General features: G+C 42.4%; 1 protein-coding gene across 1 annotated transcript in view; it reads right to left on the bottom strand.

Annotated features, from left to right (window-relative positions):
- The window catches only part of RPTOR (regulatory associated protein of MTOR complex 1), a 417,690-nt gene that overhangs the window by 232,449 nt on the left and 168,453 nt on the right, over window positions 1–16,788 (bottom strand). Inside the window, exon 5 of the mRNA XM_063080629.1 lies at window positions 3,621–3,767. Coding sequence (XP_062936699.1) covers window positions 3,621–3,767 — 147 coding nt within the window. The remainder of the gene's footprint in view (window positions 1–3,620; window positions 3,768–16,788) is intronic.

Below are 16,788 nucleotides of genomic sequence, written 5' to 3'. Positions count from 1 at the left end.
AACAGAAGCTGCTGTAAAACAATGGAAATCATAGTACCCTACTTAGTCACACAATGTACAATATGTTCATGGCCCTTACCTGGTGATAGAGTTTGAATGTGTTGTCTCCGCCAAAACTCATATGGAAATCTGATCCCCAATGTGGCAGTGTGGGGGGCTGTTTAAATCATGGGGGCTGATCCTTCATGAATGGATTAATGCTCTTCCTGGGGTGGGGGGCCTGAGTGAGTTCTTGCTCTATTAGTTCGCACAAGAGCTGGTTGTTTAAAAGACCCTGGCACCTCCTCTCTCTCTCTTTCTTGCTTCCTCTTGCCATGTGATCTGCTTGTACCTGCCAGCTACCTGTTGCTTTCCACCATGAGCAGAAGCAGCCTGAGGCCCACGCCAGTTGCAGCTGTCCCAGAATCGTAAGCCAAATAAATCTCTGTTCTTTATAAATTACCCAGTCTCAGGTCTTCTGTTATAGCAACACAAAATGGACTAATACGCCTGGCCACAAGTTCAGTGTCTGACATTTCATAGAATCAATCCACAGACCAAGCATCAAGGACTTAATGATGGTCAGAGAATGGAAAATAACCACAAAAACAGGACAGATGACAGGGTTGGGACAGACAAGCAAAGGAAAGTGCAGGGAAGCCAAGGGCCTGGAGACCAAAGTGAGAAATGACAGCTTAAGGATATTATTCAAAACTCCAGAGGTTACAAAGTACAGAGCAATCAAATACAGCAACATAACTAAATGGCAGTGGGGAAGTATGAAGGGATGGTTAGTGACACAGCTTCTCAATTCAGAATTTTCTCTTTAGAATTCACTGTTGAATACAGATAACAAATATTAATTAAAACTACCACGTAACATATTTCTTCACTATCAGACTTCTACATAATTTCTCTACTTCTTTACACAGAATTTACTAATGGCAGCTGTTGGGGTTTGTATCACAGCAGAAAGCCCACAGATACCGTAATATTGGTGAATCAAAAGGCAGTATTATCAGCATATTATTTACAGATATGGAGATAGCCCTAGCTAAGGACTTAAATAGTTGAAAGAAGGGCCTGTAGAAAAGGAGTCAAGGCTGGGAACTGGGGACAGGACCACTCTGTTCGTTGTAAGCCTCTGTGCTACTGGATTGTTTGAACCATGGCCTAAACTAATTTGGTAACAGTAAAAATACTTATTAAATAAAACAGAACATTGAAAGCAGGGAGACTTGAAGATCTTCCTTAATTTTCAAACTGCAAAGCAATATGACACAATGAAGAACATAAAGATTACTGAGTGACATGAATTTTCTGGCTGGGATGAAGTTTCAATTTTGTGCAATGACTTACACTGTGCCCTTATGAAGTCGTCTTCTGCTCTGCCTACAGTGTTCCTCTGAGAGAGAAGTACAAGACAAATAATCCTCACAGTCCCAGTACAAGCACTAGGCCACTAAGAATATGAAAGAGGATAATCATCTCTTTAAAGTTTATGTCACTCATATTTGTGTTAATATTTATTATTGTAGGCTTTCTGGTCCAAGTAACCATTTTCTTGCATTATATTTAATCATACTTACTCTCTTTATTTTTTAAACACTGGCACAAACCATTTACCTGCCAATTTCTTTCAGTTCACATGTTGTACAATAAAAGGTATTAAAATATACTGGTTCCCCCCCCCCCCCCCCATGACCGGCCTGTACAGGGATCCAAACCCGGGACCTTGGTGTTATAAGGCTGTGGTCTAACCAACTGAGCTAATCAGCTAGCCTGACATACTGCAAATTTAACAAAGAATTTGGCCAGTTGTAGAAAGGGAAAGAATATTTTAAAAGAATAAACTAGCGAGCCACGCATGACTGCTACTTCTAAGGCAGAGAATAAAACGACTGAAATGAGCATTAAGATATTAGCTTGGAGCCAATTTTACCATCTTAATTTCCTCTGTTTATGCAAGAGACCAACTGAACAATAGCCAATAATAGTAAGTGTAATAGAAAAACAGAAGACTGATCTACATTGCAATTAAAAAAGAACAAAGGTAGAAGTCAGGGGAATATGAACACGTGATGCAGCATCTCAGTGCCATCTATGTGCCACCTCGGCTGACACATTTTTCATTTGATCTCCTTCATGAGGACTGAATCTATTAAACATTTTTCCCCCAAAAAGATGCATGGAAATCTTTTTTGTTGCACTTAATGAAATGAACAGTGTCTTCGGCTGATTAATCCTTGGCAACATATAGAGACCACATACAGTACCAATTGAGCAGATACTCGAAGTGGTGGAAAGTAAACATTTGATATTATGCATAAGCTAGAGATGTTCGCCTTCTGCTGAAAGGGGAGAGGGTCTATATTTAACGTGTTTTAATTAACTATGGCTGATGTATTGGTCTTTCCCTTAACTACTCTACTGCTCATAAATCTGGTAAAAAAAAAAATCAGGCAGGATTCTTTGGCATTTTTATTCACATATTATAAATGTAAAACACAATTTTTTTGCAACATTTATTACTTGATGAGAGGGAAAGCAAATTACCTCTCAGTGCTCTGAGTTTTTTAGTGCTCATTACATAATCTAGTCCCTGGGTAAACCCAGATGAAATGCCTAAAAGCAAGGTGGAAATTTGATAATACAAAATTTGACCTTTCTTTTCTCTTATTACAGCATGCAAACAAACAAACGTGGGGCACTTGGCTCCATTTTCAAGGGTAAAAGAGCATCATATTTATGGGTCACTCTCATGCAATGTTCCACAAAAGGACCCAATTTATATGTTTATAAAATATTAAACAGTAGGCCTGTTGACTTTATTCTGCCAAACAGAATTTCAAATTTGCTGCTGATTGCTTCTGCATTATCCTCTGGTGAAATGTTAAAAAAATGACAATATATCAGAATTGAATAGACCCAGAAAGGTTTCAGGAAACGTGCTCAAGACAATTTTGTTCCTGAACTCAGAATTTCCTGCATTACAACCAATCAGAGCTCACGGCCCCCTCGAGGCTGCAGAATATTTTATCTGACACTCTGTGCAGGCCACAGGATGGAGGCCTCTTAATTGAAACTGCCTCTTCAATTTCTCTTTAGAACTCACTGTTTAATGCAAACATCAAATATTAATTAAAACAACCAAGCAAAATGTCTCTTCATTATCGAGAGCACCACACAAGCTCTCTGATTCTTTAAATGGCAGCTGTTTGGGTTTGTTTCCCATCACTTAGCTTAGTGATGTTGTGTTTTTAAAAAACACAAAAGAAAAAAGAAATTGGGGCAATAACAGAGATGCTAGTGGAATTGAAGATATGGGTCCATTTCTCCTAAAATAACTGTGTTTGCTTTATTTCAACGTTTACCTTAGAGGCAGAGACTGCTGGAGCAGAAATCAACTCCATTTCTGTTATCGCCTAATTAATGTTCAAATCAAAAATGACACTGAGTAAAATAAGATGTAAACGTAAGCCCTAAGCTTACACTGAGCACCTGCCATCGAGGTCCTAATCAACAAGTATGCCATCGTGACCTCAGCACCCTGAGTATTTCTCCATTTAAAGAATGCCCAGCACCCCCACCTCCCCACCCGACCCTCACATGGGAGGCAAAACAAAAGCAGAGCAGCCTACCTCCAGCTCCTGCTCCCGCTGCAGCGCAAACTGCTTGAAGGACTTGACAATCAGGCCAGCATTGGAGCAGTCATAGACAAAGATGGACGGGCTGCCCATCCATGTCTGCAGGTCATATATAGACAGAGGGATGTACTGTGTGTAGTTCTGGAAAACAAACAAAGTGCACATGGGTTACGTGTCCATCTCTGGGACTCGGGCTGCTAACGGATACCTGAGTTAAAGAAGGTACAACATACTGGGCCTGGTCATTGGACAATGTCTTGAGTTACCATGTAATAATGAAAACTATAAATAACAGCAAACTAAACTTGTTCCACATGAATCATGTGCTATTTCACTCCACTGGTGCCACATGCTGGATGGATGTCAGTGTTCACCTCCCCAGCCTGGACCTGCACCAGGGTGGCTGCTTGCTGTCTTCTCAGAACAGATAATCACTCCACTGAGGATCTCCCGCCATGGGTCCCACAGCTCCTTGTCTTATAATCTCAGGAACACACGTGCTGTGCTATTTGCACCATTTCTCTGCTCACCCTTTTACTATGTAACTTGCCTGTGCTTATATAATGTAACTGACCTCATTTACAAAGGAAATGAGCACTGAAGAGTTGATCAGGTAGTCAAATTTGCATGTTTTCCCCATTGTCCCTTTAATTTCAGAGATACCTATAAGTACTTCATCCTCTAGATGATTTTAAAAAACCATTTAAAGCGTACAAGTGGGTTTTGCCATGTAATTTTTTTTCAAATCACAGAACAATAACCTATTAACACTAACCCACTAAGTGAAACATTTTTCTGGACATACTGTACTCTTCCACACCTGAACAGACTCTAGTGATTAAGAGTAAACATGAAGAAGTGTTCTCATCTCAGCAAAGAAACACTTGAAGTCCTCACTCAAAGCTAACATTCTTAGTGACTCTCCATAGAACACCTTCACTCATTACCTTCCTTGGATGTCAGTAGTGTTCGTGGTGAGACTTTGGCAGAAATCAAATTCTCTCTCAGAAATTGGCAGAAATTAAACTCACAGTAAAGGTAAGTTTGTTTCCTAGCAGCTGAGCCACAAACACTGCCTGTGGTATTGCCTACAGTTTTGTTTATAACAGGAGAAAAGGGCAGAAGACAAGAAAACCGAGCAAGGCCTGGGGAGATTTGGCACCATAGAAGCTGGCAGAAGTTCCCTCAACATGCACAGCAAAGAAGCAGACGTGAGTCACATCCCAGACAAGACAACACCATGTGCCACAGCATAGGTGTGCAGGGCATGTGCGGACATCTGCATCACGGGCCAGGAGCACACTCTACTCACACGCTGCCATCTCATGTTGTCAGACTGTCCTCATTTGGCACTGTGTTTATAATCATTGTACGATGTAAGAGAACACCTGGAAACGCTCTCTAAATAAACTCTCATGAAGGATTCTAAAGATGTCCATTCTTCCCTAATGAATCTAAAAAGTCAACACAAGCCCAGTCAAAATATCCACAGGGTTTTTCCTTTAATGCAATATGACAAGCCGATTCTAAAGTTAGTGCAGAAGAGAAATGCACTAGAAAAAAAAATGTTTAAAAAGACTAATGAATAGGGACTCGCACTACCAGATATTAAATATACCATAAATCTATGGTAATTGCAGGATGGTGTTAGTAAGGGTGAGACAAACAAATGAACAGAAGAGAAAACCCAGAAATAGACCCACATATATAACTGTAACGAAGATGGCATTTTACATGAGTAAAGAAAGAAAGAACAGTTCAGTAAGTGATGATGGAAACTCTAACTAACTATTTGATATTGCTATCTGAGACTGTAGACACCAAAGGTGGATTAAAACCTGAAGGAAAAAGGAGAATACAAGACTCATTATTTATTTTGATGTAATAAAAGCCTTCCTAAACAAGTCACAAAATCTAGAAGTCTCAAAGAAAAAGACTGACACATACAATAAGATAAAAATTGTATGATTCTGAAAAGAACACATACCAATGACTAGCAATTTTATGCTATTTTATTTTTTTCAATAGGAATAAAAGACATAACAAATTTTATTATTTAACGTGCTGGCAGAAGGCAAAGCACGGGGGAATCACCAGAGAGTAATGTCCCCACTAGCAATTTCAGAAGCAAGAAAGCACCACATATGTGGCATAGAGTTCAGATTAGAATGTGAGTGTATAAGCTGCCGCAGGTCAGCAAAGGACAAAACAAGGAAAACACTGCACGGACAGGCAAGAGAGACAACCAGGCAATTCACAGGAGGAGCAGGGTGAATGACCAATGATTACTAAAAGAGTTTCACGCTCTTGACTGATCATGGAAATGCAAATTACAATGGGAATCAATCAGTCTACCTACCTACCTAGCTACCTGCCTGCCTACCTACCTATCTATCCTGTTTTCAACCAGTAAATGTGAAAGATAGATAAAAGATGAATAACACTCCGTGTTGACAAGAACGTGTTCAATGGGGCACTTGTTCATTGTCGATGGGAATGAAAACTCATGAACCTTTTCTGGAAGGCAATTTGGCAGCACCTATAAAAATTTTGAATGTACATTCCTTTTGACTACTTCCAGGTGTCCATACTATAGAAATACTTGCATTTGTACACTGAGATGTACGTGAGAGGAAGTACAATATCTTTACTAGTAAAGACTGTAAACTATCTAAATGCCATGGTGGTAGAGACTGTTGGTCTAATGTCTGTTCCCTCTCTCCTTACTCAGGAGTTCTAGCTGAACACACTGCCCAGTTTCTGCTGCAGCTGCGTCTGACCTTGTAGCCAAATTCTGGCCAATAGGACATGATCAGGAGTAAAGTGTCCAAATTATAAGTGCTACCCTCGTGCTTACCCCCTGCCGGGATGTGTACGTGGTCACCATCTTCGACCACACAGAGGACAACCACCGAAGGTCAGCAGAGCTGGGAAAGGGACAGAGCCTGGGCCCCAGAAGGCAACATGGACTGTTATGTGGACACAAATCAATTCTATTTTACATTTGAAAAATTCCAAACTAGAGCCTATCCTGGATCCTCATACATCCAACATACAGGAACCAACAGGCAAAGCAGGGTCCATACATCCATATTACAGAACACCAGGCCCACATCACAAAGACGGGGGTCATTTACTACGCACCGACGTGGAAAGATGTCAGAGCCTATTATGATTTTTAAAATGCAAGTCTTAGAACATCATTTATCCTCTGGTCCCATTTTGTGTGAAGAAAAGGAGGAGCACTGAATGTAAGGCACACGCCCTTCCACCTGAGCACTGCTTGGCACACATGAGAACTTGACAAATGACGTGTCGATGAATGAATAGATCACATAAATGGCGCTGAAAGAGTAAATGTCAAACTGCTAAGGTCTGTTTCTCTGGCTAGGCAGATCAATGTGTGGAAGGGGTGTCAAAGATACTTCTTCTAATATGTCTGTTTGGTAAGAATCTTTTATAACAGAAATTACTTCTATTAAAAAAGATGGAATGCACATAGACTGTTGGGAGGGAGGAAAACGGTAACCTCCCGAGTTCACGGTAATATAAGTAAAAAGTATAGATGCTTCAGCAAATGCTACATTTGACCAAGTTTTCTCCTAAAACGGGAGACAGCAGGACAATACTAACAGGCCCCCTCTCCCTCCCTTCCTCCCCAGTTTATATGCTGCTATCATGGGGAGAGAAGGGCCAAAACCAGCCCTTTAATTGGATAGGGTCACCCCTACACTGACAAAAGAAAGAATTTTGGCAGAAGCCTGGGAAATCATCGCGTTTTAATACATGGGAAATACCGTGTGCTGTTTCTTTGAGGAGCGCTCGAACAGAGCTCACCCAGTCCTGACCACAGTCACGTAACGATGTCACCTGTGGGGCTGTCTGTGAAATGGCAGACGCTGTCATTTTTACTGCCTTCTAGGTACAAGCCCATGAGGTCCCAAAAGCAGCAAAGAAGCATGAAATAAAATGTTAACAGACCATCTTCTCAGGCGTTGCTTTCTGAGCTGAAATCTATTTTTTACATTCACCAAAAGTTACTTTTTAAATTTCCGAGGTACAACGTTTAACTAATGGTGATTCATTGAAATAATGAAGCCCTGACACATTGAGAAAGCTAAGAATGACGTTTCCATCCATTCCCTGTGACCCGCTGGCAGTAACAGTGGGGCGGCACGTGGAATCACTCGGCATGGGGAATCACTCCTTTTTCTAACACTTACCCAAGAAGCAGCATGGCAGAAACTTCTGGACAGTCCAAACTGGTCTCGGCTGCATGATTTACAGTTAAGAGAGGGACTTCCATCTTGCAACATCCAGCGGGATGAGGCACCACAGAGAATGGCTTAGATGCACCAATGTGCCTCTCCACAGATGGCTGCGGGGGGGCCGCGGCTCGGAAGTGGAGGAGCAAACGCCTCTGTGGCTGCTCCCCTTTGGGCAATGTTCCTCCACCCCCACCTTAGCACTGGGACAGTTGGGGCCAATCTCTCTGTTTAGGGATGACCCAGGCACTGCATGGAGCTCAGCAGCATCCCTGGACTCTACCCACTACACGCCAGAAGCATTTACCCCTCCCCACCCAGCTGTGACACTGCCAAATGTCCCCTGGGGGGAAAAATCTCCCCAGCTGAGCACACTGCCTTGGAAAAGAGCCAATTTCATTTAAAACATTAGCTGCAGATTTTAAGTTTAGTAAGACTGCAGTATTTTGGAAGTCTATCCCTTAGGGAACATAAAATCAACTCTATTAAGCCACATTGAGGAAAATGACCTTTGAGAGCTCATCCTCATTAGAGCACGAGCTCCAGATCTCATTTCCCACCTCAGAAAGATCCTGGGTAGTTTGTCAAGCTCCTTGCCAGAGTTACGGCCCTGCAAACCAGCAGGCAGCCTACAGAATTCAGCCCCAGAGCTGCAGTGAGCCAGCCTGCAGAGGCCAGGGCAGAGAGCAGAAACCACATCCAAAGTGCAATTGTTTCGCTCTGTCCCGTGCCATATTCCTGTGCCATTCCAGCTGCACCAGCCCATGTAAGCCAGAGAATTTAAAAGCCCCCAGCATGCTCTGAAGGCCACTTGTAGTACCCAAGAGCTTGCAGGCAATAGGCTGGTTTCTCCTCCACCCAAAACTAAAAGTTTTGAGAGAATTCCTAATCAAAGCATCTCTTCTTTCTCTCAAAAAAACATATTCAAGGCCATGTTTTCGTTTCAAACAAAGAAAAAGAAATGGGTTTTAGATAATTTATTCATAACAATCCACTTTATCTGTCAGGTTATATTAAACATGAGGAAAAAAGTCTACTTGCTTCAGCAGACTGTCATCGCAGCCTGAGTTAACCACAAAGGCAGCCACAGCTAGGAAAAGCCCAACCTATAAAAAAGCATGGCATAGCAGTTTTCATACAGGGTCAACCCAGCTGTGGGGCAGGACCTACAGCTCCTATGAGCCATGCACTTCCACACCCCATGGATTTCTGGTGAAAAGAGTGAAACTGAGTTTTGCCTTGTTAACAGAAATGTGAGAGTTATAACCCTTTAAGCTACAGAGCAGAAGACAGAATGCAAAATCCCTCACACACCTGACTCTGCCAAAAAGATGGACACAAAAAGAGAAGCACGACACATCACCAACAAGTCATCACCCAGGAAGGGCCACAGTGGGGCACAGCCTCGGCAAGCAGCGGACAAGGCAGGACGACACCCTGGCTCACTGAGGTATGCATTCTGCTGGGTGAGACAGAAACGTTCTCATGCCCTTCTCCGCTGATCTGTACTCTCTTCCTTCCTCAGTCTTTCATGCGTGCTCTCTGACTCCCTTATCTACAAACATAAGTTACCTCCTCCCAAAACAAAGTAACTTTGCCCTCCTTTCCCCTGTTCCTCCTTCACATACTTCCTTTTTATATCTTATGGCAAAAAATCATATTACAGAGAAAACTAGAAGAACCATAAGTTATTAAATAACATGACCAAAATTCTTGAAAGATTATCTCTTCTGGCCCCTAGTCTCTTATCTCCCATTCACTTATAAAATCTGATTTCCAAACCTACAGACAGACATACAAGTAACTACGCACATGCACGTGCATCGGTTAATGTGCATACATAGTACACACAGATATATATCCTAGCTCTGTCCACTGACAGGGCTAGCAACAGACATTCCAGTAGATCTGAGCACACCTAGAGCCTACATCTTGGTTTCTAAATACCATTTTCAAAGGAAACAAGGATCTTTGGAGAAATGGTTGATTCCAGAGCTGTGGCAGAGAAAACACATGAACCTGGAGCATCTTGTAGTGCCAGAAAGAAAAGTATTCAAAGAACAGGGATGTTGCTTTGCATTGCTTCACCCCCCATGGATTTGTCACTCCACTTCCCCTGAGTGATGGAGATGCAAAGGATTACTCAAAGCCCATCTCTTCCGAGCAGTGAGAGGCCCCGAAGAGGTTAACTTCCCAGGCACCCTCCAGTGAGAGGCAGCCCTTCCTTGGGAAATTTAAATTGGGGTTCTCTTCCTGCATTTATTTTCCAGACCAGGAAGTTACAGGAAGAGACATAGGTGGGGTTATAGTTTAACAACATAGGCTGGTAACTTTCAGTGAAACAAGCCAGATGACATTACAGTAAGGCAATTAACAAAAGCTTGATCTTAGCAAACATTCCTTTCTACATCAATCTCTCAGTATCTTTACATAACTATCAGTAATTAGTCTATATTTGAGCCAGCAACCTGCTGTGCCACAATTCTTTATCTTACACCAGAGACTTATAGCCTGAGGAAAATTTCCAGTCCTCCACAAGGTCAATATTTGAAACTGCAAGACTTTGGAAAACCAGGCCCTGTGAAGTACATATGCTTTTTAGTATATTCCACACAGGGACACACCAAAAGGACACAGAGGCCAGCCTAACGGGGCTTCTGCTGGCTATATGTGGGATAATTTGAGAACCAAACACCTTTAAGGAAGAAAAAAAAAAAAAAAACAGGGCATGCCAAAAAGACATCAGAGCCAACCTGAAAGAGCTGTCAGTGGTCAAAGCTAGAACCTCGTGAGCAACAAAATAAATGATAGTATTGATTATAAACCAAAGAATAAAACAAATATCCATGAGTCCACACTGACAGAAACAAACAATTAAGTAAATAAGTAATGGGGGAAGGAACAACTCTTTCACATGGAAGAATTCCAATCAATAAATAGAAGGATTGAGAGAACTAGAGCACTACCATGAGAACACCACAGTAACAATCATCCAGGAATGCTAAAATTAGAGGACAAAAGCTCAGGAGAAACAGGACATCTGCATAGTCTTAAAGTATCTCCCCCAAATATTTATTAATTACAAAGGAGAAAATAGTAACTTTACAATAGAAAAACCTACAGGTACCACCTTAACCAAGTGATTGAGTTCATATCACCTGCAGTAAGAATCATCAACGTCATGTACATGAGTGGCCACCAAAATAAACCCAGGCCCCCAAGATGCTTCCTGTGGAGAGATCCAGCTGCCCCCACCATGCTATCTGAGATAAGAGTCTGAGGGCACCCTGCAGCCCCTGATGATCAGTGTTTTGCCTCGCATGTGACAGAAGAGCACAGTGGTCGCTGGAGAGGAGGGGAATGGTTCTTCCTACCTCCTCCTTTGCCCTTGGACATTACTGACCTTGCCCCCTCCTTTCCCAATTCCATGTTTGCAACATTCACAGCCTTAATAACGCATGTCATGTACACTTTACAAAACACTGCTTGTATGGCTGCAACTTTTTTATCCTACGAACTCTGGGATGACAGGGCACTGGAACCTGCGTCTCCTGCTCCCCACAGTGTCAGAGGGGACCACTTCTGGTCACCAGGCCACCCTATGCCTTCTCCAGCCTCCCCTTGACTGCCTGGTCCTAACTCCTGCTTCAAGCCCAGCTGAAAGGCCACCCCTCACCTCCACATGCCGCCTCCTGCTAGCCCTTCCTTCTACCTGGGACTGTGTCCTCCCTAGACTGTTACATTACAGAGGAAACAGTGGATTTGGGAAGTATTCTTCCTAATGCATAAGAAGCACACGTAACACCAAAACCAGAAAGTGCATATCCTCTGCTTGCATCTCACGCTGTACTGTCTACACCAGGGTCTCAAAGTGGACACCCCAGAGCACCACCAGCGGCGGCAGCAGCAGCAGCAATTTCTTGGATGGAACAAGACAGGCAAAATGTCAGGCCCCACCCAAGTCTAGAGAAGCAGGGCCTGGGGAGGGGTTGGCAGTCTGCACTTCCATGAGCCCTGCAGGTGATTCTGATGCACTCTCAAGTTTGAGAACGGTGGCTCTATAAATACAGTTTAAAACACACAGGACATCTGAGAAAACAGCTGAGATGATAAGGTCTAAGGTTTTGTATCTGATAGCATCAAGGAAACAATGTTTAAAAAAAAAAAAACACTTTAAAGCTCTAATAAAGATATTGTACAAAGTATTCCAGCACTTTTCCCAAAGAAATAAAATGCTTGCCGATGGCCTTCTAATATGAGCAAACACAAAATGTTAGAAATTCTCAGAAAAGAAAGGTCAAGTTTACAATAAAATTAACGGCTTTTTTTCTTGGACCCTGCTGCATTCCTAATATGGATAAAAGAACAATTTTAACAAATGATAAATGTGGTCTGGCATAAATACTGCTTTTTAAAGATCACAAATATATTTTTCTTACAATAGCACATTTAAAAACTTTTATGATCTGTCTTTCAACAGAAGCGGTAACTATATACTATACCAGGATAGGAGGCATCTATTTGACAGTGACACTGCCATTTAGAAAAAAAAAAAAAAAAAAAAAATTCCATTCATTAAATAATATTTATTTAGAATTGCTCATGGAATAAACAATTATTTAACTGTAATAAATAAAGGAAAGGCAGAGGAAGTATAAAACAAAAACCAATAAACCTTCAGCCTGAAAGATTTTAAGGGACTGAAGCTCACCTGTGAGGTACACTCTGGAAGTCGTGGATGGCCACACTTGGTTCACAAGTGCCACTTCCCCATACCCAGCATTCCTGCTACTGGCTGATGTGTACTCAAGGAACACACTAAGAAGGGAGGTGAGTCTGCTAACCCACTCTCTTCTGAGAGCAGCTGAGTGCAAACATCTACAGTCCAGGGACAGTGGGGAGACAAATCCAGAGGTGACCACAGCTCCTGGATGTGAGTTAAAAGGGAGCAGGTGTCTTTAAGGGACTTTACAGGACCAGCCCTTGAGAGGATCCCATTTAATAAGGCTAAGAATTCTCGTTCACATCCCAAGTTCTTTGGCAGACTCAGCATTTTCTCAGAAACGGTGACTTGCTTCTTTAGAACTGAACTGCTTTCCCTGGAAAATAAAAGTGCCCTTCCTCGCTAAAGGACCAAACTCCTTTGAATAATGGGTATTAATTACATCTCAGCTGCAACTGCTGGTGTGGGTCATTCCCCTTACCTGAAAGGCACCCTCCCCAGGCTTCCTCCTTGCTCTTTCCCCCTGAGTCTGCTCCCCATTGCTCCCTGGAGTCTCCTCTGCTTGCAGGCTCCCCTTAGCTGCAGTGACTGTACACTGTGGGTGCTCCAGCAGCACCTGCCCCTTCTCACCGCTCCACACTCACAGGCCCGGGGCCGCTACACCACCTGGGCATGCATGCCCACAGAACCTTCTCACCTCGAGCTCCTGGTCACAACCCAGGTCTCAGCTGCCCCCTTGAACACACCGTCCTGCCACTGGCCTCCTAAATAGTTGTGGGCATTTGCCCCACTGGCCAGATTCAGCACACTGCCACTGGTCTCTTGGCTATGGCAGCCTCCTACCTGGTCTTTCTCTTGCCAGTCTTCCCTACCCAAGTCTACCCTTCACACAGCATTAAAGGGATTTATCTATGAAGCCATCTGGCTGCGTCCCTTCCCGACTGCTTTGGAAGCCCATGTGCCTCACAGTGGTGAGGTGCTCTGTGTCTTGGCCCCTGTGCCCTCTCGGGCCTGCTTTCTTTTTAATTCCCAATTCTGACTCCTGGCTCCCACAGCACAGAACTCCCTGGAGTTTCCAGCAAATACTGTGCTGCTCCTTTTAATCACTGCCCCCTCTGGAATCATCCCCTTCTAGACCTCCCCCATGTAGAAGTGCTGACTTTGTCCTCTTCTTTAAGACTCAGCCCAAGTAGGCATCACCTGCTGCAGGAGGCCCTCCTGGACCTCGCCCGCCCACGGTTGCCAAGTTGGGCATAACTCCTTTCTCAAGGGGCCAGTATTTTCTCCATATCACCCTGATACATCATAATGCAATTATCAGTCTTTGCTTTAACCTGGACTTAACAACCAATAACTAGAATGAAAAAGGTTTTGTTTCCATCTGTGCTCCGCATGATGAGAGACATTTATGTCCTAGTCAGTGTCCAGAAGTGGTGAACACTGTGCAAGACAAGAAGTGTGGCCTGCAAAGATGCTTTCGGCAGAGGGTAGGGCTTCAGTTATAAACACCCCAGGAAGACAGATATAGAATTAAAAATTACCTTAAACCAAAAACACAAAGCTACATAAAACTCCAGCTTTCTATTTAGTAAATCAAAGAGAGGCAGGTGAGCCGGAGAAAAGCTAGTCCTGCTTAGAGAAGGCATCCCAAGCTCTACGCAAGCAGGGAAAGTCCCACAGCCGCGGGCGGGCCTGGGGCATGTGCTGGGACTGGCAATGGCTTCTGGTCATAAGGGCCTTCACAGAGCAGAGGAAAAGTAAGGCAAGTGGGAGAAACCTTTTCCTTCTGGAAAGAAGAAGAAAAGGCAGACAGGGTCTAAAAGCTAATTGGGAGTATTCAAGCAGTGGATTAATCCTTTTTCCCTCGATAAACGTTCCGCTATGTGAATTCTTAATGGCTAGAGCTGCCAGTCCTAATTGCCTGAAACACAGTCAGGGGAATAAAGGGGAGGGTATGGGTGGGGAAGATCTGAGCGCAGGATGTGCTCAAGTCCCGACCCCTGGTTTTCTGCTGAGACTGAGAAAACAACCAGGGACAGAGCAAATGGTGATTAAACAATGAGAAAAATATATAGTTAAAAGTAGTGTGTTCAAACACTTTTATACCTGAACTTTTATTTCCACAGTGGATTTTGCTTCATTTTGATGGGTGTAGTGGATTTTAAGGTAGAAAAGACTTAAAACAGGACTGCATACTCTTACTATGGTTTGATGGTTATCTAGACCTAAAAAATACTAGCCTGTCCCCGGTGGCATACCATGTAAAAAGAGAAATAAATCTATGAAAGGAAAAACTAACAGGATAACAGAATGAGGGGAAAACCAAAAAAACCCAAACTGAAAATGACTTAGGCTCTAGAGATGATTCTGCTGCTTTTCTGACCCTAGCTGCGGAACTCAACAAACACTGACTGTGCATTTAATATATTCTGAGATGCTCAGTGTTGGATACCCTTGACAGCAGTTCATGAAACGAGATCTTGCCACCACAGAGCTCACTCACCTTCTTCTGATGGGGAGACAGAGACATCAACCATATGACCAAGGGGAAACTTACACAGAGAAATAACCCCACAGGAGGAATAAAGCAAGAAGGAGAGAGAGGGGGGCTGCACGCTACAAATGGTGATCAGGAAACACCCGGCTGGCGAGATGACATTTAATACAAACAGTAATTGTCATCCATCTAGTCAACAACTACTGAGCACCCACTAGGGTGACAGTCAACACTTTAGGAGCTGGAAATGTAGCAACAAACAGAAAAAAAAACCCTGGCCTCCCAGGGATTAAATGCCTGGCATGTCCTTGGTGAGAAGGTTTTTATCAATGAATTCCATTGTGTTGATTAATATGGGGCTATTAATATTTTCTATTTTATTTTCTGTCAGCTTGGTAAGTTGTATTTTTAAGGCATTTGTCCATTTAATTAAGTAGCTGAATCTATTGGTATAAGATTATTAACATTTCCTGACATTTTCAATGTCTGTAGGATATGTGGTAATATTCTCTTTCATTCCTGATACTGATAAAGTGTGTCTTCTCTTTCTTCCTTATCTACCAAGATAGAGGTTTGTCAATTTTACTGATCTTTTCAAAGAACCACATTTGAGCCATATTGTCTCTATTGCTTGTGCTCTATTTTATTTGATTTCTGCTCTTTATTATTTCTTGCCTTCTGTTTACTTGGAGTTTAATTTGCTTATCATTTTCTATGGTTCTTGAGGCAAAGAATTGGATTTTAATTTTAAAGCTTTCTTTCTTTATAAGAATTTAAAGCTACACATTTCCATATAAGCACTGTTTTGAACTATCTCCTATAAATTTTGATATATTTTCATTATCATTTAGTTTGGAGTTTTAAAAATTTTCCCTTATGATTTATTTTTTGACTCGTGTTATTTATTTCTAAATATTTGGAGCTTCTGCAGATATCCCATAATTTCAAATTTCATGGTCAGATAATATACTCTATGATTTCAATACTTCAGACGTTAATGAAACATTTTTATGGGTCACCATTCGGTACACAGTCCATGCACACTTGAGAATGTATGTTCTGCAGTTGCTGGGAAAGTGTTCTATAATGCTAATTAAGTCAGGGTCACTTAGAGCACTGTTCACGTCTTTTACATTAAAACTGACTTTCTGTTTTCGGACTAGAAAAAAATAGACTATGCCTGGAGTTTTCTTTGTGAGGAAGTTTTTTTGTTTGTTTTTGGTGGCTGGCCAGTGCAGGGATCAAACCCTGGATCTTAGTGTTAACAGCAACATGCCCTACCCAACTGAGCTGAACAGCCCGCCCTGGTGAGAAAGTTTTTAATTTTATCTATCAATTTAAAGTATCAGGGTTCTTATTTCTTGGCAATTGGCCAGTACAGGGATTGGAAGCCTTGACCATGGTGTTGTAATACTGCACTCTAACCAACTGAGCTACCTGGCCAGCCCCTAAAGTATCAGTTTTAATAAATACTTAAATAAGGATATTCAAATCTCCAACTAAGATTATGCATTTGCTTATTTCTCCCTTTAGTTCTGTCCATTATGCTGGATATATTTTGAAACTCTGATATTAAGCACACAGACTTAGGACGGTTTGTGTTTCCCTGGTGAACTGGCCTGTTCATCACTAGGAAATGTCCCTCTTCATCTGCAGCAGTACTTCTGCTACTCAAGT

This window comes from Cynocephalus volans, chromosome 16 (assembly GCF_027409185.1).
Source record: "Cynocephalus volans isolate mCynVol1 chromosome 16, mCynVol1.pri, whole genome shotgun sequence".
Taxonomy (NCBI): Eukaryota; Metazoa; Chordata; class Mammalia; order Dermoptera; family Cynocephalidae; genus Cynocephalus; species Cynocephalus volans.
The sequence above is the reverse complement of the archived record's forward strand: the minus strand, read 5'-3'. Positions and strand labels throughout refer to the sequence as shown.